The 26606-nt window shown below is 33.2% G+C and overlaps 1 protein-coding gene across 4 annotated transcripts in view; it reads right to left on the bottom strand.

The window, feature by feature from the left end:
* LOC123532271 (secretin receptor-like) overlaps positions 1-26606 on the bottom strand; it is a 388099-nt gene that overhangs the window by 32371 nt on the left and 329122 nt on the right. Inside the window, exon 1 of one of the 4 annotated variants that reach the window (XM_045313677.2) lies at positions 5940-5987. The exons of 2 other annotated variants lie outside the window; for them this stretch is intronic. In XM_045313677.2, coding sequence (XP_045169612.2) covers positions 5940-5948 — 9 coding nt within the window. In that variant the 5' untranslated portion in view covers positions 5949-5987. Of the gene's footprint in view, positions 1-5845; positions 5988-26606 lie in introns of those variants that run through there. One more of the 4 variants, XM_053518736.1, reaches the window with a different exon arrangement.

Below are 26606 nucleotides of genomic sequence, written 5' to 3'. Positions count from 1 at the left end.
TGTGAACATAAATGCAAAATAAAAAAGACATATTGCTCCATATTTATCAAACTTATGGCCCAGATAAGCTCTTAAATGACCTTTTACCCTAATTGTGACTTGACCTTTGAGATAGGAGCCTAGAGGTTGCGTACGACACTCCGTTTTATAGAGGACAACATTCATGCCAAATATAAATAATTTTATATAAAAGTAATGGCCCGGACAAGATCTGACATGACTGCTACACGGACCTTTAAAATAGGAACTCAGGGTTTGCGCATGCCACTCCAGCTCATTGAGGTAAACATTCATATCCAAATATAAACAAGAGTGACTGCTCCATGCATGTCAAAGTTATTGTCCGGACAAAATATTCCGGACGGAAGCACGCACTAACGCACATACACCGAACAGCCATTTGGATGACTATGTCTACGCTCTCCGCAAGCTGGCTCGACAATAAAACTAATCTAAACTAATTGACAAATTATGCAGATTATTGTAACTGCTTAAAGGTCTAGTTGGAATAAAACAGCAAGTTAGTACATTTGTGCTTTCCATCGTTGTTTAGTTATTATATAATATTTTATCCCAGAATCAATGCAATGTTAGACATCCTCATTACAGTGCTTGAAGTATTGAAAATGATAGGAGAGAAAGCTTGCATTTACCAGAAAGAAATGAATAAAGAATATTTTAAAGCTTTTTATTACAAATTCTTTTGAAAAACTTTGTATGTGCTGACATGTTATATCTTATATTTAAATGTATATTAAACGATGGCGTCTGATTCCGAATGAACGGTACATCGTATTATTAAGCTTGTCACGCACGCAGAAGTGTTAATATAACCCACATCTAACTGAATAATACATGCCATTAGATAATCGCTTTCGGGTTTCAACCGGCACTTTTTAGACTATTATCACGTAATGGCAAGGCTCGGAGAAGCTCTGATTACACTCAAAGTAATTGCAGACGCGACGTTTGGAATTAGGGTTTCGTTATGATTTCCTGTCAAACGTAATACAGCCTATCCATATTTTTCTTTTCGTACAAGCCTTTTCCCTGAATAAGCAATACTTCAGCTAGAGTGCTACTTAACGTAAAATGAACCGTAAAGTTAGATTTTGGGCGAAGTTAGGTAGATACAGCGAAAAACAAAAAGTGAATGAAGTATTGTCATGCAATACATAATCCCCTACTGAAAGGCAAAGAATTGTCTCTATTGCAGTATTACATAATGCCAATGATGTATAAACTATATTGTACGATATATACAATATGTTATAACACAATGTCAAGACTGAAATTTGCCTCTTTAAAACATCCAGTTGTTGCCTTGTTGGTTGTTTATAACATCCATATATATAAAAATGTACTTAATTTCAATTCTGATAGCATTTCATTTTATAATTGGTGGGAAAATATGAGAAAAACATGTAAGAATTCATCATATAAAAGGTTAGTATTTCTAAAAAAAACAAGAGCTGTCTCCATAGGATGACACATGCCCCCGATGGCACTTCCAATGAATAGTTATGGCCGATGTTAGAGTTTAGGACCTTTGACCTACGGACCTGGGTCTTGCACGCGACATGTTGTCTTACTGTGGTACACATTCATGCCCAATAATTTTAAAATCCTACATGAATGACAAAGATATGGACCGGACACGCCCCTCAATGCACTATCATGAAATATGACCTTTATCGTCTAAGTTTGACCTTGACCTTTGAGCTACGGACCTGGGTCTTGCGCGCGACACGTTGTCTTACTGTGGTTCACATTCATGCCAAGTTATTTGAAAATCCATCCATCGATGACAAAGATATTGACCGGACACGAATGCACTATCATGAAAAATGACCTTTAACGTCTAAGTGGGACCTTGACCTTTGAGCTACGGACCTGGGTCTTGCGCGCGATACGTCGATTTACTGTGGTACACATTCATGTCAAGTTATTTGAAAATCCATCCATGGATGACAAAGATATGGACCGGACACGAATGCACTATCATGAAAAATGACCTTTAACGTCTAAGTGTGACCTTGACCTTTGAGCCATGGACCTGGGTCTTGCGCTCGACACGTCGTCTTACTGTGGTACACATTTATGCCAAGTTATTTGAAAATCCGTCCATCGATGACAAAGATATGGACCGGACACGAAAATTGCGGACAGACTGACAGACAGACGGTTCAAAAACTATATGCCTCCCTTCGGGGGCATAAAAAATACACTGACATTTTTTAATTGAGTCAATATAATATATGAGCTAATATTAAAATAATTTACAAACTTGACAAGAAAATATTAATCTTAACATGTGACCTCTAAGTGTGAACTTGACCTTTGAACAAGGGGTCTGTGTATTGCGCATGACACATCATCTTATTATGGGGAACATTTACGCCAAGTAGTTTTAAAATCCCTTCATGGATTGTCGAATTACAGACCAGACAGAAAAAAAAACCATGTTGACCTTTGACCTCCAAGTGTGGCCTTGACCTTCGAGCTAGTGGGTCAGATTTTACTAATGACACGTTGCCTTATTATTGGAAACATTTGTGGCAAACAACGTTTAAATTCCTTAATGGATAACAGAGCTATGGACCAGCCAGGAATAAAATACACTTCTGACCTTCGACCACCGACTGTGACCTTGACCTGTGGGTAAGGGATATGGGCTTTGCGCAAAACACGTGGTCTAATTATGGGGAACGTTTGTGTCAAGTAATATTAAAATTCCGTAATGACTGGCACAGGTATTGACCAAAATAAGGGCAGTCAAGGCAGCCACGAGATTAACATATGTATTAACGGCATAGCAACTTTTGGCATTAAGTATCACGTGCAAATTTACAATTTCAGGAATTTTGCGTAGGAACACATAAGTATTCTGTTCAGAATCTCTTTAAAAATCGTTTTCCGTTTTAGTAAGTGATATTTAAACGCGCATACAAATTAGTCTGATATCCTTAACATTTAAATTTCCCTAAAAACAGAGTTTTCATTCGTATGAAATATTTTTAAAACATGAATACCAGCCATTGTCAACAAAAGACTGATAATGGTTCAGCGGTATCACATCCAGAGCACTGTGGTTCAATTTCCGACCGACTAAGCCACTGGACTTTCTGAAATTCTGTGCATAATGATTCCCATATGTACAATAATTATTGTAACGATGAATTTTATGCGGATACTTTTATCGGTGGGCGACTTTATTTACTATACCTGATAAAATACCATGCAAGGCCACATAGTGTTAATGCAAATTGTTGATAGGAAGGTAGAAAAATCGTAAAGATAACACACGATATAATATGATATATATTTATCAACATATCTTTTACTTATTTATTGTTTACAATATTTTCCTCTTTTATTACAACTTTGAATAATTTGGTAAATACATTTTTTTCAGCGCTATCGTTAAACGTTTTATTTTCTTTCAACTACAACTAAATTGGGAAAAAGAAAAGCCTTTGTTTCAAAATGAAAAGACACTCACATTCGTGTATGTAAGCAACACTATTAGCACTTGATGATAGAAGACATAATCGTGATTCGTTTGCTAATATACACCAAGCCGTTAGCCTGGTATACTGTATCCCTCGTCGCACTAAAAACGGATTATTTGTGATTTACGAGACTGCCTTCTAAGGTTGTTTATAATCATTTATCACGCCAATGAATATTTACCCAAAAGTATTGTTAATGAGTTAAATACTGGATGAGATTTCTTACTCTAAACAATCAATATTTTTTAAACATACAATATGTTGATGACTAATATTGAGGCAGGCGACTCTAAACAGCAATATTTTCTATAACCATGGTTAAACATCGTACTAATGAAAGGGCATTACACTAACGTAACAAGGAAGAAAATAAACTTTTACAGATTGTAATACTGGAATTATCGAAAACGAATATCATTTTCTTTTAATTTATCCTAGATTTAGAGACATAAGAATAACATATTTAGTACATTATCATAATACCGTACCTTCCCTACCAAAACAGTTTATCAATTTATTAACATGGACTAGTCGGAAAAGTATTCAAATGTGTATAAATCTATATAATTATTATACAAATAAAATCTGATACGAAACTAACAAAATATTTCTAAGTACGTATGCTCTATGATGATGAAAGGGATAATGTATTTAATAACGTTTTATATCTTATATATGTAAATACATATGTAAATACATATGTAAATACATTGGATTGAATTATTGATGTTCGTTAAGTAGTGAGCGTGGTGGACTTTATCCTTTGCTGCACTAAGAACAGATTATTTGTGATTTACGAGTTTATTAGACGACTTCCTTCTAAGGCCATTTGTATTCATTAACCACCGTTTTGCGTCACACTCTAACATTTATGTAAGTATTTCGCCAACAACTTTAACAATAATATACGATGACACGTATCCTGTAATACGAGCATATACAGCGCAAAGGCACATTTCCGAAATATATTTATTTCTTGAACAGTTTCTCAGCAAGTAATACAATGTATGTGTCGTGAATTGCATCCTTTGCCGCACCAAGAACAGACTATTTGTGAATAACGCGATTATATTGTGTCAAATAGGTATGGAGCCCCTAAAGTGACATCTGACACTTTACATTTATTTTATTTTGTAAATATAAGATGATATTTCTTAAAAACGACAAATATTTCTTATTGAAATAACACATCTTAATTCATAAAATCATATTATATTTATATTTTGTAAATAAGAAATAAAACACACCGATATATGAAAATGGTGTCGGACGTCACATTAAGAGTTCTGTCAATAAGAAAAAGGCATACATATTGGCTTATATTTTACAAAAATCATTAAAATGCACGTTTTACAACTCTGAAAATGTGCACATATTTAAATGTCAGAATGAAATTGCAGTTCCATTGATCTTAAATAATAGTGTCATAAAAGCTAAATCGATTTAGGAGTTATTTCTGTTTTTACAAATCACAAAAATGTATTTAAATTATTACATGTAAGATACAAATTATAAAGAAAAGCCAGATTTTTAAAATAATTATACGATATTTTGCAAAGTGTTAAGTGTAAACATTCACGATATTTGTAATGAATCATTCGACTCTCTAGTATTGTGAGTTATGCACGGCGGAAATGTCCATTTAGATAAAGCTAAAATATTGTTTTTTAAAGTATAAATCCCAATGATTGTGCTGTTGTTTCAGACCATATAATGTTATTTCGCTATCAAGAAATTTAATTTTGTTTTTGTTGGGTTTAACGCATCGTTGACACGATTCTAGTACATCTGGCGACTTTTCCGCTTTTGATGGCGGAGGAAAACCCAAGGTGTGGATATCTGGGCAGTTCCACCGATCCTGCCCCTTCCTCACATGAATACACTCAACAGTTGTCAGTTATATGTAAAACAGAGTAATATTGGGTGTTGTACACAGTATGTTTTTGCAAACGTTATCCCAAAATGTGCAGAAAAGTGATCTTCAGCATATTAAGCTATGGAATGAAAGAAATAAAAAGCTAATGAGGCTGTACACTCACCACACTCATACGTATCTCCCTAACAATTTCCATGTTTAATCATTTATATTGAAAGAAGGTCCCTTGTGTTTTAAATGAAAATCAAAATCTGAATACAGGTTCATTTGTGTTGGGTAATAAATGCTTCTTACTGAAGACATATTAACCACAAGGTATAATACTCAGATAATCTCATTCTTTGCATATGCTGTGTTCTATTTTGAATACACAATTTTCACCATCAGCTATATATTTCGCAGACGGAATCATTGAATACATCTCATTGTTAACTGGTTACGTTTTTCAAAGCATTACCTTTTCTCTTCTTTCACAGTTGATTAATATTTCTTAACTTGTATGAGTATTCCGAATGGTTATTCAGCTCTTCACATACTTTACTATAACATACCATTGGCATAAATCCATGTGAAAGAAGACCATGACATTTTCATAATATATTACTAACCCATTTACGACCGATAATAAAACTGTTATTACAAAAGATATGTATATTTGTTTGTACAGTTTAATGATACCAAGTGATATCGACATGTTAAGATAACAACATTAACACGAGGTATTGGTAAACCCTTCTGTGCTTCTCGAATGCATTCTTCACGTTAAAACGTAACTAATATTTGAATTATTTAAGACACAACTGGATTAAAGTGATGCAAAATGGCAACAACTGTTGATACGTTATGGTTTAAAATGTCATTACACCAAGAGTTTATTTCATTTTCAGCTTCAGATCTATTACATGAACAACACCAGACAATCAACATTGAATACCGGGGTTAAGGGGTAGTGGGGAGATAAAGTGATAGACAGTTAAAAGATAAATTTGTTTCTTCTTTATTAATCGTAATAAGATTAAACAGAATAACTATGTACTAGTAGTTTTAATATTAAAAAAACCCACTAAGTTAAGTCTCAAAGGGGAGATAAAATATGGAGTTTATACAATACATACCTACATCGTTTAATTAAAACCATTATAAATTCAAAAACTTTAAAAGTCATCCTGAATCTACACTTTGGAACTTTGTGTGAAGTCGCAAAAAATATGCTCAATCGTCAAGTAAATATCCTGAGCACCAGAATAAATCTCAGTCTTATCTTAAATAATTACAGAAAATCAAATTTACTACTGTTTGGCACGGTGTTTTCATTAAAAGAGGCAATATTCTAGTTCGCCGGATATTTATTCTGATTACTGTGCGTGTTATTAAAAACGCATTGCAGAAATAATTGTCACATTGTCAGTTACCACTTTTGTAATTTCCCGGGAGAATTTCTGAAGTGTTCAAGAATAAGTGGCCTTCCGTATTGAGTAAACTTATCATTTACACTTTATTTCTAAAGTGTTGTTGCTGCAATACAACTATGTTACATCCATGGTAACCTTCATTTCTATCGTAGACATCCTGTGATAGATATCGAGAAAACATTAAATATGACAAAATATGATATCACCAGAACTGGTCTTTAATATCAGATATGCCTTACTTAGATTTATAAAGTCTGTTGAGATCAAGTAAAATGTAGTAAAGTTTATGTATTTCTTCATAATGACACTGATGATTTCTAAGAAAACTCTTTTCTCCCTAGGCTCATCTCGACACTTATTTATTTTAAAGGACTCTAACGACTGATGCCAGTCTATGCCTTACTCTGCGATAGCACAAAATTATAAGTATTTTAGAATGAAAATTTAAAAACAGAAAACTGTTTGAAAATATATGTTTTTAAAATATAAATATTTCTACTGTTCATTACTAACAGATGTATATTTTCGTCTCTGTGTCACATATTAAAAATACAGAGTGCATATTGTTGTTTTTATCGTTTTAAAGTTCTATCGAGCTCTGGTGAAAGATCAAGTAGAAGTAGGAAAGAAAGGAAAATACCCCGATACACTCCCCTCCCCCCCCCCCCCACACACACACCAAAATAAAGAAAAACAGAAGAAAAAACAAGCAGAATATGCAGTCAAGACAAGTCATGGTAGACTCGGTTTGGTTGAATCTGTCCATGATCTGTACATGTGTCACGTCTCAAACATCGGAATAAGCGGAACTCTTGAGTATACGTATACATTTAGTACATTGTTTGATCTTATAGTCCTGTTACAGAGATAGTACACATTTTCAGTGTATTAGCGTCTGCAGACGTCTGCGGGATTGTTTGTGATGGTGACCGAGACCGAATGCCGATGTAACCAACATCCTATGGGTTACTGCAGACGTTTATACACAAACGAAATATGTCTTAAAGCTGTTCTTGCGTAAAAACATGACACGAAGACTAAATGTAGGATAGGACTTCCAGATTCCTGTACAATTTCAGTTACCATTGTCTTTTTTTAAATTATCCGTAATCGGGTTCCACAAATCAACAACACAGTCAAAAGCATCTATTCAATGTTTTCAAACGATTATTATTTCAATTTCTCGTTGTTGCAAACAAGACATTAACCATATGTTTGCATAACTTTTAAATATTCAGTAAACAGAAACATAACTTCAATAGTTTTACATACGAGTTATTTTGAACAGTTTCAACGTGTTGCCTTGCTTCACAGATTTATATGGATTCCGTGTGATATTATAAATGATAACACATTGACTGACACTTCCGAAAATCGTTGATATAATTCCTTAAGATAAAATAAACAATCGCATAAGTTACATGCTTTTCAATATATTCATGTCTACCGACGAACATTTTCGTGACGGCAAATTCGGAAGGGTGAACTGAGGCGAAACAGTAGATAATGAACCCTGACTCATCATTACAAAATAAAAGTCATGTATGAACAGCACGTTGCCTTGTTAATACAATGTTGTTTCTCCAGTTAATTCATGCCACATTCCAGTCGAAGAAAGTAGTTTAAAAAAATAGAATATCACCTCTGCTTTTAATGACAAGCTTTGCAGTATTACTGCACAATCATACTGGTTAGGTTTAAGAGATTAAATGTATCTTACAGCTGATGAAATCATGCATGTCAAAAATTGTTTAGAGACACATTAGCAAAATCTATTAGCAAAATCTTTGGATGTTCTTTTTTTCATGCAAATTACAAGTAAACTTTAATTAAACAGCTGCATGAAGTTTGTAGTACTTTTAAAAGGAATAAAATGTAATTCGAAGAAACTATTTACCTGTACGAAAGCAAATATTCACTTTGTTGATATCATAATTATACATACCTTAGGCACATTTTTGTGATAATAACAATTTTAAATGTTAAACATTTAACAACAATAAAATTCATTTATTAGTAATTTTAGTCTGCGAAAGCTGCTTGGAATTCTGCAATCGTAACAAGCACTTCAGGGACATTGAATCTACCATCATAAACATATCTGAAATGATTCCCAATTTTATAGCGATAAGTGACACCCTAGATAAGATTACTGTATCTGGCTTTAACAATTTGATCAATGCCATCTTGAATAACTTAAAGGCAATGATGGCCGCAGATCGCTCACCTGAGTTTACATTGCTAAAATAGGTAAACAATCTGCCAATTACTTTCAAAAAGGGCTTCAGATTCAGACAAAAATACTTTCAACGATTACCTTGAAGTCATAAAAAGACAACAATTCAATTCCGCCCTCGGCACGTATTTAAACTGAAAAACAATCTAATGGGTTTCACATTGAACTATCGTAGAAAAAGTGTCACACTTGGAACATTTCTATGAATCATTTTAAAATCTGACACTTTAGATAAGTGGCCGTTTAGATTTTTAGCTCTGGTTGTCAATTTTCTTCCTTAAATCGGAATAATTTGAACAATCATGGTAATGGGTCATCGACGAAAGTATTCTTAGACTAATGGATGCAAGCAGTTTCTGATAAAAATATAATAACTGAACTTTCTATATAAACATAATATAGAAAAACTGACCTTGTCCGTGACCGCTACATTTTATTTTTAACGAATCGATTGATTTCAAATAGATTGGTAGAAGGTTACCCATGACTCGCTTGAGTAGAGCTATAATTTTAAAAGCACTTTCTGACAAGAAGATTTGAAAATGTTGCACTATATACATATTTTAAACGTGACCATGCCCTCTGATGAGTATGGTTTTGACGAATCGAATTAGAAAACTCTTTGTGGCAGTCGTCAAAGAAGCAGTTCTGTAAAAAGTACTAACGGTTAAGCAGCAGATGTTGTATAACTTTTATTCACTCTGGTGAACTAATAGAAATCGTTTGAACAACTTCGGAAGAAGACCAAAAAATGAACCTTGACAAGCTTTAACTTCAAACCAATACCTTCAGAGAAGTTGCTTAGAGACATTAGGAACTGACAGACCACGATGGGTGATCACATCGCGACTCGATTATTATATCTATGTTCAGCATAACTGTGTCTGAAAAGTCTGCGAAGTACATATACTGGTATACCATCAAAGAAAACGGAAAACAAATGAAATTAGAAAGGGTGTTGTATCGGCTTAGCATTGTTTTTGAAGTTGCAAGGTAAAACAAACATCGGTCCGAGGGATTCGTACGTTTCAGTTCTTTTCGTTATTTTCAAACAAAAATCTGTCTTAATACCGACACGTCGCGACGGACTGAAATAAAATAGAAGATTTGAAATATTTAGTGTCGGGAGGCCTAATTTGAAAAGTTCTGGCACTGGGACTACAGTCAAAACAGAACATTTCATGACAACCGAGATAAATGATTTAATCTATATGAAGACAAAATGCAGTAAAGTAAGGCAAAATTTCTTGGTAAATACAGTATGTGTCCATTGTTTGATAGTTGTTTGATAGTACAGTGATAGTTGTCGTATTCGTTTAGGTATTTTATGATTTAATACAAAACCAAAATTAAACATCTATATAAATGTTTGACGCAAAGCAAAACTCCGTTCGATATAATGGCTTAAAAGAATTAGCGTACATTTATGATATTCATACCTTTGGATAATTAAGTGTATGTCTGTCTACCCATCTGTCTGAATAATAATTTTTGTACTTAGGTAGATTAAATTAAATCTACTTAAATTTGTTTCTGTGAATTTAGTTTGTTTTAAATTATTTGAAGTTACACAATGAAATGCTATTTACCAGACGAAAGTCATGTATGTATGGTTTTAACAGATGAAAGTCAAGTAGTCATAGAAAAAATATAAATAGAACTGAGCACCAGAAGGTTTGTAAAATATAACACATCCAACTAGAAATAAGAAAATCTTATGATGATAAAAATGCTAATATACAACAATAATTATGACAGAATCACCATTTTCTATGACTTGTTAGTAAACTGTAAACATTTACAATATTTATCGCTACCCTTGAACATTTTCTTAGATAATTCCATTGTCATTATCATTAGTATATTACAAACAAATAATTAAGTTGCATTAAACAAAGAAGATACAAGTGTTTTACAGGCACCTTTAAAATTAATGTACAAGTCACTTACTTTTTTGAAAGCAACAATCGTGTGCGTTTTGAATAATGGTTTGCCTCTCCATATTGCTGTTTACTCAGTATTGTCTACGCGTTAATGAAGTCTGCTAATGACGATGAAACCTTACCCAGACAGCTTAGTGAATAATAATCTCCGCCGAACAGAGGCGAACAATCATTATCGTGAAAGACATTTCAAACTAAAGCTCTAGGAGAAAATAGTGTAGTGAATACATCTAACCAATGTTCTAGTTGAAAACCAAGGTCCACTCCAACAGCAAGTACAGGTTGCATACTCAGGACAAAAGACTATGCTATTTAAAGCAATCATTGTTTCAATATTCTTAGAAAAATGAAATAATGCTATGAACCTATTCATGTATATGATTTGATTAATTTCTTTTCATTAACTTAAAACATAATTATGGGCATGAAAAATCGTACTAAACTCAAATATATTTAATTTTACAAGCTCACTTTTAAAATCGGCTATTAATAAATAACTACGATTTCTCTAACATTTAAAATGTGTCGGAATATTCATTATACATCACCTAGTGATAAACCATTACGTGAAAACTTTTAAAACAGGATTAGCATAAAATTGTTTTAAACACATTTTCAGACATTCGTCGTTACCATGATTAACTGTTATGGATACTTCTTACTTATTGCTTTCTTAGTGTTATAAGTTCCGTATCCTTTTAACATAATGTTACCGAGAATGAATTTATAACAAACTATGATGCATTTGAAAGAAGAATGAAATATTTACTAAAACTTTTACCTAGAAATTATGTTATTCCAACTCGACCGATTTTATATTAATTATAAAATCTGGAAAATAGTATAAACCACTCTTAACATAATATTACCGAGAATGAATAACAATCTATGATGCATTTGAAAGAAGAATGAAATATTTACTAAAACTTTTACCTAGAAATTATGTTATTCCAACTCGACCGATTTTATATTAATTATAAAATCTGGAAAGTAGTATAAACCACTCTTAACATAATATTAGCGAGAATGAATAACAATCTATGATGCATTTGAAAGAAGAATGAAATATTTACTAAAACTTTTACCTAGAAATTATGTTATTCCAACTCGACCGATTTTATATTAATTATAAAATCTGGAAAGTAGTATAAACCACTCTTAACATAATATTACCGAGAATGAATAACAATCTATGATGCATGAAATATTTACTAAAACTTTTACCTAGAAATTATGTTATTCCAACTCGACCGATTTTATATTAATTATAAAATCTGGAAAGTAGTATAAACCACTCTTAACATAATATTACCGAGAATGAATAACAATCTATGATGCATTTGAAAGAAGAATGAAATATTTACTAAAACTTTTACCTAGAAATTATGTTATTCCAACTCGACCGATTTTAAATCAATTATAAACCACTCTTCCCGTAATTCGCGTCCTTTGTCAGCTTCTTTCGCGCCGTAATGAATATAATTGCAATCTCTTGGAAACCTATAAACTCTTATTTCCCGCTAGCCGATAACAATTACATCTTATAACGAATATTGGAAGTGTAAGATTTCTACATTTGTATGAAATCACTATTCAACGAAATGGAACAGTGACGATAATGATTATTTTACAGTTGCAAACAACACAATTGATTTACGCAATGTCTTAATCATCATTCTTTGCACATATGTAACTGCCAATATGTACAAGCCTGAAGATCTATACAGCGGTTGTACTGACCATTTCACGTAATCAGAAGACACTTGTTCAAATTGATCGAGCAAGTAGATACTAAGGAGGAAAAATTAACTTTATTTTGATAATAAGATTTTGTTTACTACAAATGTACCAAATGTGGAACGGCATTTATATGTGAAGAGAAATTTGGCGCACAATTAGAAATCAATAGGCAAGTGCCTAATTCATAGCTCTTAAATATATGTATAAATCCATTTATTTTCGTATACAACATTTACGAATTATCTGGGTCAGATTAACAAGTCATATATTACGGCAAAAACTCATACGATGTAACAATCAAAGAGGTTAATGCTTAGTCTAAATTAAGCGTTGTAATACAAAGCAATTGATATCATATATAAATGAAAATGTTTTAATATTATTTAATATATTCTGCCAAATCCTAAAAAAAGCATTTTACTCATACATTTGATGGATATCTTCTTTGAATGTTTTTCTTTGACATTGGAACGTAATACATTTTTGCTGTGACCTGTATCAGAATGTTTAGGAAATGTTTGCATTTTGCGATGCATTTCAAAGACGTTAACATATTTTTTTCTAGATTAACCTGTAAGATGGAGAAGGTAAATTTGGTAAGAAGAAAAGCAATAAGCATTGAAGGGAACGAAAAAATACTAAATATTTCGCAAGTTTGGAAAAGAAAAAATCAGAGACGAAAAACATATTCAAAGTAAAAATTGGAGATGCTGAAAAAATGACCAAGTCGAAATTTTTAAAGCAGAAAAAGCATTTTATGAAAATTTGTATTTAAAACGACCAAAAAAAAACAACAGATTATGACTTCTTCAATCAGCCAATAAAATAAACTAAATGAAAGTAAGAAGAACACAAGCGAAGGATATTTAACTGAATATGAATGTTTAGAGGTGTCACAAACTGACATACGGGCCTCAATGTATCTGTAGTTTAAATACAGGTATTGCATCATCTTTTTGTAAATTTTTGAGTTATTGAGGTAAATGTCAGATTTTACGCATAAAACACCTCTCAAGTTTTTTCTGTATTTCATAACTTAAATTTCAATGTAAATTTTATTAAATTCGGTTCAGTAATAAGACAGTTGATATTTTATAAACTTCAGTAATTTATGTTTTTATCCCCAAAACCACTATAACGGGCCTTAAATTGTCCTATTCAAATCCACACCAAAGTAGTCCGATTTCCCGGCTATATTGTGATTTCCGTGAAAATGTTAATAGTCTGAGTTCACACATATGTCGTGAGTTCCATGAAATTTAGTATTTGGCGGGACATAACCCTACAAATAGACTGGACTAGATATGCCTAGTGCACACCATTTTCGACATTAGACGAATTTATGTCAAATTGATTTTTCTTGGTAGAAAGTTTGCTCGATCGAGGTAAGAATTTTATTTGTTAGATTTTTGTATAATTTTTGAATTACGATTGTTATTTAGTAAATTTTTGTTCATTCTACAGAATTTGATAAAACGTTTACTTTTCGGCAAGAGATTAGTTAGCTTCGGTATGTCAGGTTAATTCATTAAATATTTCAGACTTTTGTAAATTATTTCGAAAGAGGAATCTAAAATGTTTCGTTTGTATAAGCTGTAAGATTTGTAATGAAATTTGTGTAATATGATAATTGTAAAGTACTCTTTGTCATAAACACATGTCAAGCATTTCGTTGTTAATTATGATATACCGAAACTGCATTGCATTGTAATGTATAAATCTATGTGGCAAATCTAGAACCGTGTATGTAATATGTTAGTGTAATTTGAAATTATTGTGTGCCAGTGTATAACATATACATACAATGTCCGTTTTTTGAATGGAAGTTGATATTATATTCATGCTAGCTTTTGTATAACGTTTAAGTTGCATTACATTTTGTTAATTAGTGGTTGTAAATAATAGCTACAGTTTATCATTTCCGTATCAATAATTTTTCATCATAACCTTTCATCTCTTTTTCAATACTTTAACTTTAGACTTTTAAGTAATTAATATTGAGAAATAATGGAAGTAATAAGTGACGTATTGTAATCACGTGACATATAAACTTAGTAGCACATATATTTTGTATCAGTAGCACGTATTATTTATGGAGGTATGGTGTACCCAAAGTAGCAGTTTTATGCCCTTATTTTTTTTGCTTGCTATGTTGTTTACCATATGTTATATATTTTAGCTTCTTCCACCAGACGACTTTTACCTGGTGATGATGTCACGACCCGGAAGTAAAATACCCGCGGTTAACTTGTCTTCACTCGCTGGATGTGATTTTCCTAGCGCAGAGCTTTCGCCCCATGGTTGTGCCGTAACCGCAAAGACGATGACTTTTGCAATCAACTGAAACAGCTCAGGGATGCAAACACCTATCATCATAGAGAGCCAAAACGGAGTCAACGTTTTCACGGTTTAGAGGGACTTTACTGGAAGCTATGTTGTTTATTTTGGTCCTACTTGAAGTTCGAAGTTAACGGAAACATCTGTGTCACGCCATGTTAAAAAGGAACTGTTAGTGTTAGGACTTTATATCTGTTAAAAAGAGATACTCCGCTTAGATTTTTTTGTTCATTTTTTCTTACAATAAGATTTATTTTTCACTTTTCATTTATTCATTGTAAATAATCATTTTCTTTAAATAAATTTGTAAATGTTGAAATGGGTGTTGATTTGTTCTGGTAGTTATTGTCCCCGGTGCGTCCATTCTGTCACAAGAGGCTTTAAAAGAAATGAAAATCCAAAATAGTCCTGGTTCAGACGGAATTACTAGTGAATTTGCAAAAGGGGTTAAAAAGCAATATCATAAATTTCATGATTTCTTTGATGGAATATTTTATTTTTCAAATGAAGAACAGATATAAGGTTCCCGTATTCGACCAGATTTTATTCTATTTAAATATCAGATTTTGTCTAGGAAACGAAATACCAAGTATGCAAAATAAAATTGATTATCATTTTAAGAATTCAAAATTTAATTGTCTTTCTAAAATCTATAGTATGTATCCTTACCACGTACAGGACAGAGACACATGCAAAAATAAAATTTAAAAAAAACTACTTAAAAGTAATCATGAGCGCAAATGTGTATACTATATTCTTTCTTTCTCTCTTTTTAATATTTACATTACATTTTTGTCTCATTTTTAGCGTCTTATCATGCAAAGTGGATACACTTTTTGACAAAACAATTTTATAAGCAAATTGAACGAGAAATAATTGCAAATATTTTATGTATTTCAAAGATATTATTTCTGTTTTGTTATTATTCGACAGATCTGTAGAATTGTACAAGAAACAAGTATAACATATATGTATGTCATAAAAGAGAAAATAAAAGAAATATAAAACAAATAAAACATATTTTATTGCAATTTACTATCTACTACTAACAATCCAATTCTGTATATTTTTAAGTAAATTCAAGGGAAACTCAAGGAAATTTTCCACCTGAATCGGACTTGCTTTGGAAGTTTGTTTTAATATTCATTTTAATGTGTGAATGTATGATTACCTTCGCCGCAACTACGTTCTGTAACGTCCACCTTTGTACACGGTATCTGTATATTTATTCATACAAATGTACCAACATAAAACATTTTCCATTTTGTTCATGTTTAGCTCCTAGTTTTACGATGCCATCAGAAGTCTAGGCATGCAGAATAGTTTCCTTGCATAGTAACCTCTTGAGGAGTCAGAGCTGGTGTAAAAAATAATAATTACATAGAATTGTATGTGACTTTTAATAAGTGTTTTTATCTAGACATTTACCTCTAAAGTCGTTGCAGTGTATCATATTTCATAATATTATAAAAGAGAATGTTATTGGTAATAATTGAGAAATGTAGGTCAAAAACATTACCAATTTGAAAACTGAATTTTTTATACGATCGTGAATTTCATCATTGTTTTCTATCAACAGAAATCCAAAATGACTGCCATCAGAACCATATTATTGCGTATTGCCTTATTTTAATTTAGTTGATTGCTTATGAACTAAGTTCTTGTTCTTTATTATTTGCAAATATAATAACAATGCGAAATAATTATATTGAAAATAAACACAGTTAAATCGTTACAAAAGAGACATCTACAATATAACATTTTTAAATATACAAATGAAAAGGTAACTGAGAACATACAGTTGACTGACAAGAGTAATTAGAATATTTTTAGTGATCAGGAAACAAGATTGCATATACAATGTATATGTATGTACTTTTCCCATCTGTCGTCACATCTGTAAAAAGACATACGTCTACTTTTCTCATTCAAATTTTCGTAACACTGAACTGAAAATACACTTCTGCTTAGCAATGTTTCAATCGTAAAATGGCTCTAAATTGTGCTATTTCATAATAATAAAATGGACACCATTCCCTCCGTTTCATTAGGAGAAATTTCAATACAAATAATAAGGAAATTAACACACCTTGTTTCCTTTCTCAGCTGGCCGGTCTATATCAATAATGGTACATATAAGACAAAGAATTTTCCTCGTTTCAGGAGAATATCACGACAGATAAAGACAGCCTTTTCAACTCTACTTCGACCTACCCCCTACCAGAAATCTAAGTTTCGTCAATTTTCATCAATTCACTGCTACTTCTCAAGAAAGGTACATAAATGGATTGAAGGTTTGTACCTGACAATTATGTATTACTACTAAATATCCGCCCAACAAACGTGTACTGAAAATATTAATCTTCAATGTCTTGAAGACGTAAAATCAGGAAGACAAATATAGTGTTTAGATACTGTACTTGTAGTTTCAAGCTAATATGTTTTGTTGTTTTTTTTTGTTTTTTTTTTCCGAGTCATTAGCTCTGTATTAAAATGACAAGCGTCGATGACTTACGCTAATCAGCTGAACCTAAGCAGCTGATATCAACTTGTGTCAGTGCATAACTGTATAATTATTTTAAGACAAATATTAATTTCGTTGTAATTTGACGTTTCAGAGACCACGTTTATTTATTACTTAGTATTGATTGATAGCCATGTTCCAAGAATACAGCCTCCCCGAAACGAAATCCTAAATCAATGCATAAACATCTGTTGAAGCAGTTTACATTTACACACCAAACATAGAATAAATAAAGGAATTAAAAGACAAAGGCAAAACAAATAAATGTCACTAAATGTAAAAACATCTTTAATTATTCTTACTAAATTTACTCCTCAAATAAGGAGTGAAGATTGTTGTCATTGAAAATAATCAGGAATACTGAACTAGCATGTCCCGTTAAAACATATTTCATAAATGCTTCGTTTGGAATCGTACTTTCTTATCGACAACCTGATAGAATACGCGTTATTGTAAATAATGCCACATACAGCCAATCACTCAATCACACAATCACAGAACACAAACTGACAACATAAATCACACAAACTGTCACATCACAAAAATCCGTTGAACTTTCGGTACGTTATGAAGCAACACAGTTTGTGGGAAGGTGGTTAAATAGACTAAGGACGCATTTATAAGAAAGGTGTGTTTTTTCTGGCTATGCAAAACCTGATTTCTGCTTTGTATTGCAAGGGGTATATGAGCAAATATTCTTTCAGCATGAAATATATTTTTGACACTGACTTATTATAACGACCTCTTAAAAATACCGCCGCCATATCACTAGGGAAAGCTACAGAAAAAAAGATATGAGCGGTTTTAGAATTGTTACTGAATGCCAGATCGTTTAAACATATTATCGTATCATTCATTGAGTTCAAGAATCAGAAAATTTCGCTAATGTGATATTCTCACAAAACAATTTACAACTAACCGAAGTTTACTCCTATATTTTAATAAAAGAAGTCAACAGGAGTAATTCGGCTAGGGTACCTTTATTTTAAATTAAGTTCTTACAACATCATAAAATTTAGATGAAACACTGTTTTTGGTTATGATGCTGAATTCCGATGACCTGGCTCATAAAGTATATGCACTAAAACGTTTATTGTATACGTCACTATAAAATAGTAACAGAATTTCCCTCGAAACGGCCATTATAACTTGAACTTTGATGCCCACTGATCAGTATATACTAATGGATTGAAACTTAATACAATTGTTCACTGTCATGATCTGACATCCGGTGCACATGTTCTATAACTCTACTTTGCATTTTGTTACTTAGTCTCCCTTTTTGACTTAGCAGTTTTGTTTTTTATGTAAGCTGATATCTTAGTACCCACTTGTGGGAATGGATTGAAACTTCACACAATTGTCTATTGTCATGAGCTGATATGCATTGTACAGGTTCCATAACCCTGTTCTGCAATTTTACAAATTATGCCCCTTTTCTAACTTTAATATTCATTCAATTGACAAGGCTGTTGAATAGTCGAGCATTGTTGTCCTCGGACAGCTCTTGTTACCTTTATTTGATCACAGATAGATTCTAAATTTCCGTATATTAACATCTTACTAGATACAAAATTTCCCTGCAGCAATTATCTGCAGATAGCCACAGATAGATTCGCAGTTTCCTCATGCTTTTTAATTTTATGCTTTTTTAAAATTTTATGTAAGTAACCTTTTGAAGGTATACCTACATATAAGGATTTTAATAGTTTTATATTGGTGACATAGTCATCTTAATAGATATTAGGTTTTAGAATATGTAAATGTGCATAGGTCAAACTGTCGCTTATATTTCTGTATAGAAAGGCATACGTATTTTTTTTAATATTGTAATGTTTTATCCTGCTGTACGTATGAAGAGACATATAAAAAGATATCAACGTCGGGATTCAACGGCAGTATTGCATATGAGAGGGTGAGAGACGCAATTATTGATGGGAGTTTGGATTAATAAATCATTTCATGATGCTTGTAAGTCTGTGGTTAAAATTGTGAATAAAATACAAAGACAAAACTGAAGACAACATACATAACAAGACCAATGTACAGTTTTTGTGCCTTAACAGAACACCTAGTTTTAGAATAACTTTTGCTTATAGCCCACTGGCAACTACTGCACTATGTGCTCGATTACGGCAAGAAAGCACCACCAAGCCGTACATTGATCTCTAAATATATAATCTCTGTTAAAATATAAAAAGAGAACAATATACGTCGTGTGAATGTTGAAACGTTGTAAACTATTTATTTGGCTGATTCAAAAGATACATTTATAAACACTGATAGCGTTACTTTGTATACTAAGAAAACAGTGGAGTTTGTAGCTTCTTTTTTCTCCAAATTAGATTATATAAACATCTGATTATTTTTTAATCGACGCAATGACATTCTGTTCCCCTATAGTTTTGTGCTCGTATAATCTTATTGTATCTTTCAACAAAACTGACTGCCACATTTTCATTAGTTAAAAATTTATTAGAATTGTTATGGTAGTATGACAATTGATGAAAATGATTACCTGGACAAATATTAATCCAATGAAACATGTTGATTTCAATATAAACAACTCTTCTTGTTATGTCCATCCGCCATAAAACGATAAATATTGAAGAATGTACCATTTATTTTTTTCTAGCCGTCTCATTTACAATATCATTTTTGCTGAAGCGGCAATTACAAATAATAATGGAAGCTAAAAGTGTGTAATAATTTTGCAATATTAATTTAAAAATCACTAGTTACATGACGTTAAACAGATTAGAAATATTCTGTTCCAGTGGCAAGGATTAGAGACAATCGAAGTAGTATGATGTTATGCTTTGAAATCTTAAATGCAATAGAGGCTCGCTGCCAATGAAGAGCTGCCAGTGGAAGAAAAGCACGGCTTGCGATCGATGCCAATGTAGCTAGAAAACTACATGCCGTTTCTTTACATCCTTTACGTACCCTTTGAACCTTTTTAACCTGCATGATTATAATACAAGTAAAAAAACTAAACAAGTAAATATCATTACTGACAAATATCTAGAGCACATTTTGTTTGAAACTATTTCTGACTTAAGACAAAGCATATGTTATATGATGTATGTGTATAAAAATACCGAATAATCAGATCTCAATGAGTAGTTTACAAATTAAATGATGTCACTAAGGTAGATCCCCAAAATATTACCAAAGCCATTGGCCCATTGCTAAGGTAAACTTTAGAATAAGATGTATTCTTCAAATCAGAAATCTCGATATATTTTAGAAGAACCGTGCCAGTTATCCTAGATATTTGAAACAAAACACTTTGAACATGTTTAGATATTTCATTCTAATATGCTTGTCACTGTTAAAACACGATTACACTAGAATGACGTCACGTTAACATGCGGTGACGTCAATGTTTTTGTTGCTACCAAGAAAGACCGCTACTATATTTTACCTTGTTTAAGAGTAAGGGCCTATTAGAATCGAAATAATTTATAGGAAAACAGTGTTTTAACACTGTTTATACATTCGGGCGATAATACGTCGTACAAATAATTTCACTCGGACTGCGCTCTCGTGAAATTATTACGCCCGACGTATAACCGCCCATCGTGCATATATAGTGTTAAAACGCTCTTTTGCTATACATTTTCTTTTCTTTCTTTCTTTCTTTCTTCCTATAATGACTTCGATCATTACTGATCATAACAACATGCTGGTGGCAATTTGTACAGTCAGAGGAGTTGATAAAAACAAACAACTACCCATATAAAATATATAGTTAATAAAAACGAATAATTAATTTTGATGCCAAAATCGCTCTGACAGACAAATTATATGTTTTTTAAAAAGGGTAGCCGACACAACCTGTTAAAACTATGTACAGGGCTATATTACCTTACATTGACATAATGGCCTTCTTGAAGGAGTCCACTGTACTAATAGAGACAGTTGACTCAGACTTGCCATTCCAGACTGGTATTAACCTGGGGAAAAAGGAATACTTAAAACAATCTGTATGTGGGGAAAATCTATAGTAAATGAGTTATCAAACTAAATGTCCTTCCAGACACGTAACTTGAAAAAATATGACGTAATAAATATGGCGGTTTAAGAGCAGTTAGAACGGCAGAAAATCCATGTCTGCCGAAACCAAAGGTGATAACGTCACATGTGTATTGTATAAATTGACGGTAGGATATAAACACTTTTTTAGTGTAACAACATTAAAAAAAAGAGGAACAAACGAAACATTACGAATAGGAGTAAGGATACTATTACAATGATATGATAGTTTAATTTTGGGGATATGAACATTGATTACAATGTCTTTCAAAATTTCACGAATTTGAAATTTTGAGTACGTTCGCGATGTTTAGTATTCGCGAATTTGTTAAAAAGGTATCATACACTTGAATCTGAATTATATTAATGGTGAATATTTACGCGAGCATTAATTTTCGCGAAATGGAGAGCCTCGCGAATATAAAGAAAATTAAACCCTCGTGAAAATTTCTGGTTTTACAGTAATCAAACTTCAGAAAATAGTTAAACATTCGATTTAAAAGTCCATTTTATTTTGTTTGAACTATAAAATATACAATAACAAGAGTGCCAGAATGTCACAATATACGCCCATCACAGCAAATTTCTTTACACTAGCACCTGTATTTGCAAATGGAATTTTAATTTTCTTGTTGTTTACAATGTTTTTTTTTTTTTAGAAATTATTGTAATTCTTTTATTTTTCTAAGTCCACAAAAAAAATCCTTACCAGGTAGAGATACCTTAAAATACACCCAAAATTTGAAAGTAACATCAATGTTGTACCACAGAAAAGTGGTCTTGGTTTTTCAGTAGGGTCAATTATAAAAAAGTTACAATGTAAGTTATTTATAGACACAACTAAGGGAAGTTAATCTTTAAAGAGAGAGAGAGAAAAAAAAAATAAAAAAAAAAAATTACAAGTCCATACAAAAATCCTTACCAGGTAGAGATAGCTCAAAATACACCTCAGAATTGGACGTAACATGCACGTTATACTACAGAAAAGTGGTCTCGATTTTTCCCTACGACTTGTAATGAAAAAGTTACAATATAAGCTATTTATAGTAACAGCAAAGGGAAGTAATTCAAAAGAAGGGACCAGTGCATGACACTCCGTCTCATGATGGTGTACAATTGTGCCAAGTTACATCAAAATCCCTCCATGCATGAAGAAGAAATGCTCCGGACAAAGTCATTCTTGTATCTGACCTTTGACCTTTAAGTGTGACCTTGACCTTAGACCGAGGGACCTGGTTCATGCGCATGACACTCCGTCTCATGCTTGTGAACATTTGTGCCAAGTTGTATCAAACTCCCTCAATGCATGTAGAAGAAATGCTCCGGACAAGTTTAAGTTTTCATTCTTGTATCCTTGACCACTAAGTGTGACCTTGACCTTACCCCTAGGGACCTGATTCTTGCGCATGACACTCCGTCTCATGATGGTGAACAACTTTGCCAAGCTACATCAAAGTCTTTTCATGCATGAAGAAGATATGCTCCGGACAAAGTTTTCATTCTTGTATCCTTTGACCTCTAAGTGTGACCTTGACCTTAGACCTAGGGACCTGATTTTTGCGCATGACACTCCGTCTCATGATGATAAACAATTGTGCCAACCTTCATCAAAATCCCTCCATGCATGAAGAAGATATGCTCCGAACAAAGTCATTCTTGAATTTGACCTTTAACCTCTAAGTGTGACCTTGACCTTAGACCTAGGGACCTGGTTCTTGCGCATGACACTCCGTCTCGTGATGGTGAACAACTGTGCCAAGTTTCTTCAAAATCCCTCCATGCATGTAGAAGATATGCTCCGGACAAGGTCTGTGGACGCCGCCCGTCCGCCCGCCCGCCCATCCGCCCGCCAGGGGCGTTCCAATAATACGGGCGTATAAAAACGAATATTTGTGACAATTCTACGTTTAGTTCACGTGGTTCATTTGTATAAGTCACAGCTTCCGCGGTACACCTTTTAAATTACTTACTTTATGCTATACAGTAGTTTCGGCTAATTCGGCGGGTCGGGTAATTCTGCGCACCTTCATTTGCATATTCACGTAAACAATCTCTGACGTCACTACGCGTTTGCAGATGCGTTTATTCGGCATTTTTACTGTAATTTACATTGTTTAAGGGTAAATGAAGATTTTCCAGTATGAGGTTAGTATTTTTCAAAGCATAACTGATCAAAATCGACAAAAGATACTGCCTTCCTGAATGTAAATTTGTAAAATCCAACTTACTTTCATTTTGCTTGACAGCTTTGACAGCTGTAATCACTGACCCGAAACAAGTTAAAAATGGTTGCCATGCTCCGTCGTTTCATGCAGACAAAATCAGAAACGCCAAGTAACAAATTTCCCTCTATATAAAGCAATTAAATGCAATTGTTAATGTACACTCCTGTCAAAAATTCCCATGAAAATGAAATCCAATGTCATGAAAAATATGAACGCTGTTTTTCAAATGTCAACATTGCACATGTCTACCTAGAAATCTATAGTCTGTATCATAATTTAAAGATTATGTGTAAGTTTATACCCAAAAATGTTATTGTCATCTCAAGTACTCTGCATCTGGACTGCCCAAAGTTATTTCAGTTCGTGTTTGCATTTTTTAAGTTTGATGTTAAAAAGGCAAAGGCAAGAAAAGAAAAGGCAGAAACTAGACGGCAGGCTGTACATAATGCTCATGAACACTTGAAAAGAACTGGTGACTCTATTAGAAAATCAGCTAAACTATACTCTATACCTGAACCAACTCTCAGGAGACATATTAACCAGTCATATTTAACTGAATCTTGTGCAGATCGTCCAACAGTGTTCACAAAGTTAGAGGAACAACAACTAGCTGTCCATATTAAGAAAATGGCAAGACTTGGTTATGGTTATGCCAGATGGCAGGTGTGTCAGCTTGCCCAGAATATGCTTCAGACCAAAGGAATTGAGACTGTAATACCCCAGAAGGATTGGTATTATGGATTCATAAGGCGAATGGGCTTGACTATACACAGACCCAAAAAGAGAGAACTTGCTCGGGTCTTTGGTGGGTCCGCTTCTAACATTGGGGATTATTTCATTGAACTTGAAACTGTACTCTCCAAATATAACCTTATGAACATTCCTGCTTCAATGTGGAATGTAGATGACACTGGGATCACCCTAGATGTACCTCCTCCTAAAATAGCTTGTGGTAAAGGAGAACAGCCTTTCATTGAAACTTCATCACGTAGAGCTACAACAGCTGTCATTGCAGCTGGAAATGCTCTTGGAGAGACCATACCTCCATCTGTAATTTACAAGGGTCAGCGTCTTAGTGAAGAACTTACTAAAGGGTGTTTGCCACAGACAAAGTTTACAATGACAAAAAATGGTTGGTCCGCCGCTGAAACATTCAAAGATTTCTTAGAGAACCATTTCCTGGTCCATGTTAAGAGCAGACCGTGTCTACTTCTATATGATGGGCATGCAACACACATGACAAAGGACGTCATTGAATTAGCCCAAAAGCAGAATGCCCATATGTTTGTGATACCTCCGCATTCAAGCCATCATGTAACCCCTGGATGTCGGAGTGTTTGGGCTTTTTAAGGCTGCATTAGCTACAGGTTGTCACTGGCCTATTCATGCTGAAGTTGGAAGACATGTAACTCGCAGTGACTTACCAAAGCTGATCGCGTATGCTTACAATTCAGCCATGACAGTGCCAAACTTAATGGCTGCATTCCGCAAAACAGGTATAGTCCCCTTCAACCCAGAAGTATTAACTAATACTGTAAATGATCAATACCACACCAGTGGAGCAAAACCAAAATCTAGAAAGGAAAGAAAAGATGCTAGAAACATTAAACTATTGCTAAATGATATTGACAAAAACGTGGAAAAGCAACTGGAAGAGACCCAAGCAGGTAAAACAAAACAGTACATCATCTCAAATCATGGAGCTGCTGTTACTGAATGTGAGTTTGTAGAAAAACTGAAAAGGAAAACTGAGGTAGAGCCAAAAGCACATGTCAAAAAGCCAAAATCTAAATCAGAACCTACATGTAAACAAAAAGTAAAAAAGGTAAAGTCAGTTAACACTGAGCAAGTAGCTATAACTTCTGGAGACTGTAAATTGAAAAAATAGTCTCAGTAACAAATCTGAAACACCTGAGGTCTTAGACAGCCAAGAACCTGGTCCCAGTAACATGCGAAAAGAATGGCTGACCTTCTATCATAGTAATAGTGACAGTAGTGAAGGAGAAGATGATGATGATGCCCTATGTGTAGTCTGTGGACAGTTTACTCCTACTGGGTTTGCTAAACATGGCCAGTTAGAAATACTAAATTGGGCAAAGTGGGACATATGTTGCGGTTGGGTACACCTTAAATACTTTACTCTGGAGTCACGGCTTCACAGTAATGAGCCATTCAAGTGTCCAAAGTGCCAATTAAATTAGTAATGAGAAAACAGTTAATTAACACATAAACTGTTCTGTTTAAGTTGTTAAAGGGTTTTTATAATATTATGATATAAAGTTGACTTTTGTAATCATTTGATAATGAAATTTATTGTTTAAACTGTACCTGAAGTGTAAACATTTGTCATTGCCACTAATAATAATTGGAATAGAACCTATTAACTCAGTTTCTATGTGTAATACAATGATATCAAAGTTCTCAGATCACTTATCCCTAATTTCAAAGGTCCAGAGCACTGTGTGACATATCTGGGATAGTTGAAATAGACTATAACTGACTTTCAGTAAGCAAGCGCAGGAATTAGCCGACAGAAATGACGTAATGTAAACAATATGGTTTCTCAGTTGGAAGTGATATTTGACCCAGTTTGAGGGAGTTAAGTTTCTTTTATATGTTGCAAGTTGTAGCAGAAAGGATAATTCTTCACAAAATGATAAGTAATTGTTTATGCATATGCAAATGATTAATCTATACGTCAAAGTTTGTCTTAGGTGCGCCAAATTACCCGACAGCACCGTATCTCTCTTTCGTTATTATTTC

Source organism: Mercenaria mercenaria, chromosome 11 (assembly GCF_021730395.1).
Source record: "Mercenaria mercenaria strain notata chromosome 11, MADL_Memer_1, whole genome shotgun sequence".
Classification (NCBI taxonomy): domain Eukaryota; kingdom Metazoa; phylum Mollusca; class Bivalvia; order Venerida; family Veneridae; genus Mercenaria; species Mercenaria mercenaria.
The sequence above is the reverse complement of the archived record's forward strand: the minus strand, read 5'-3'. Positions and strand labels throughout refer to the sequence as shown.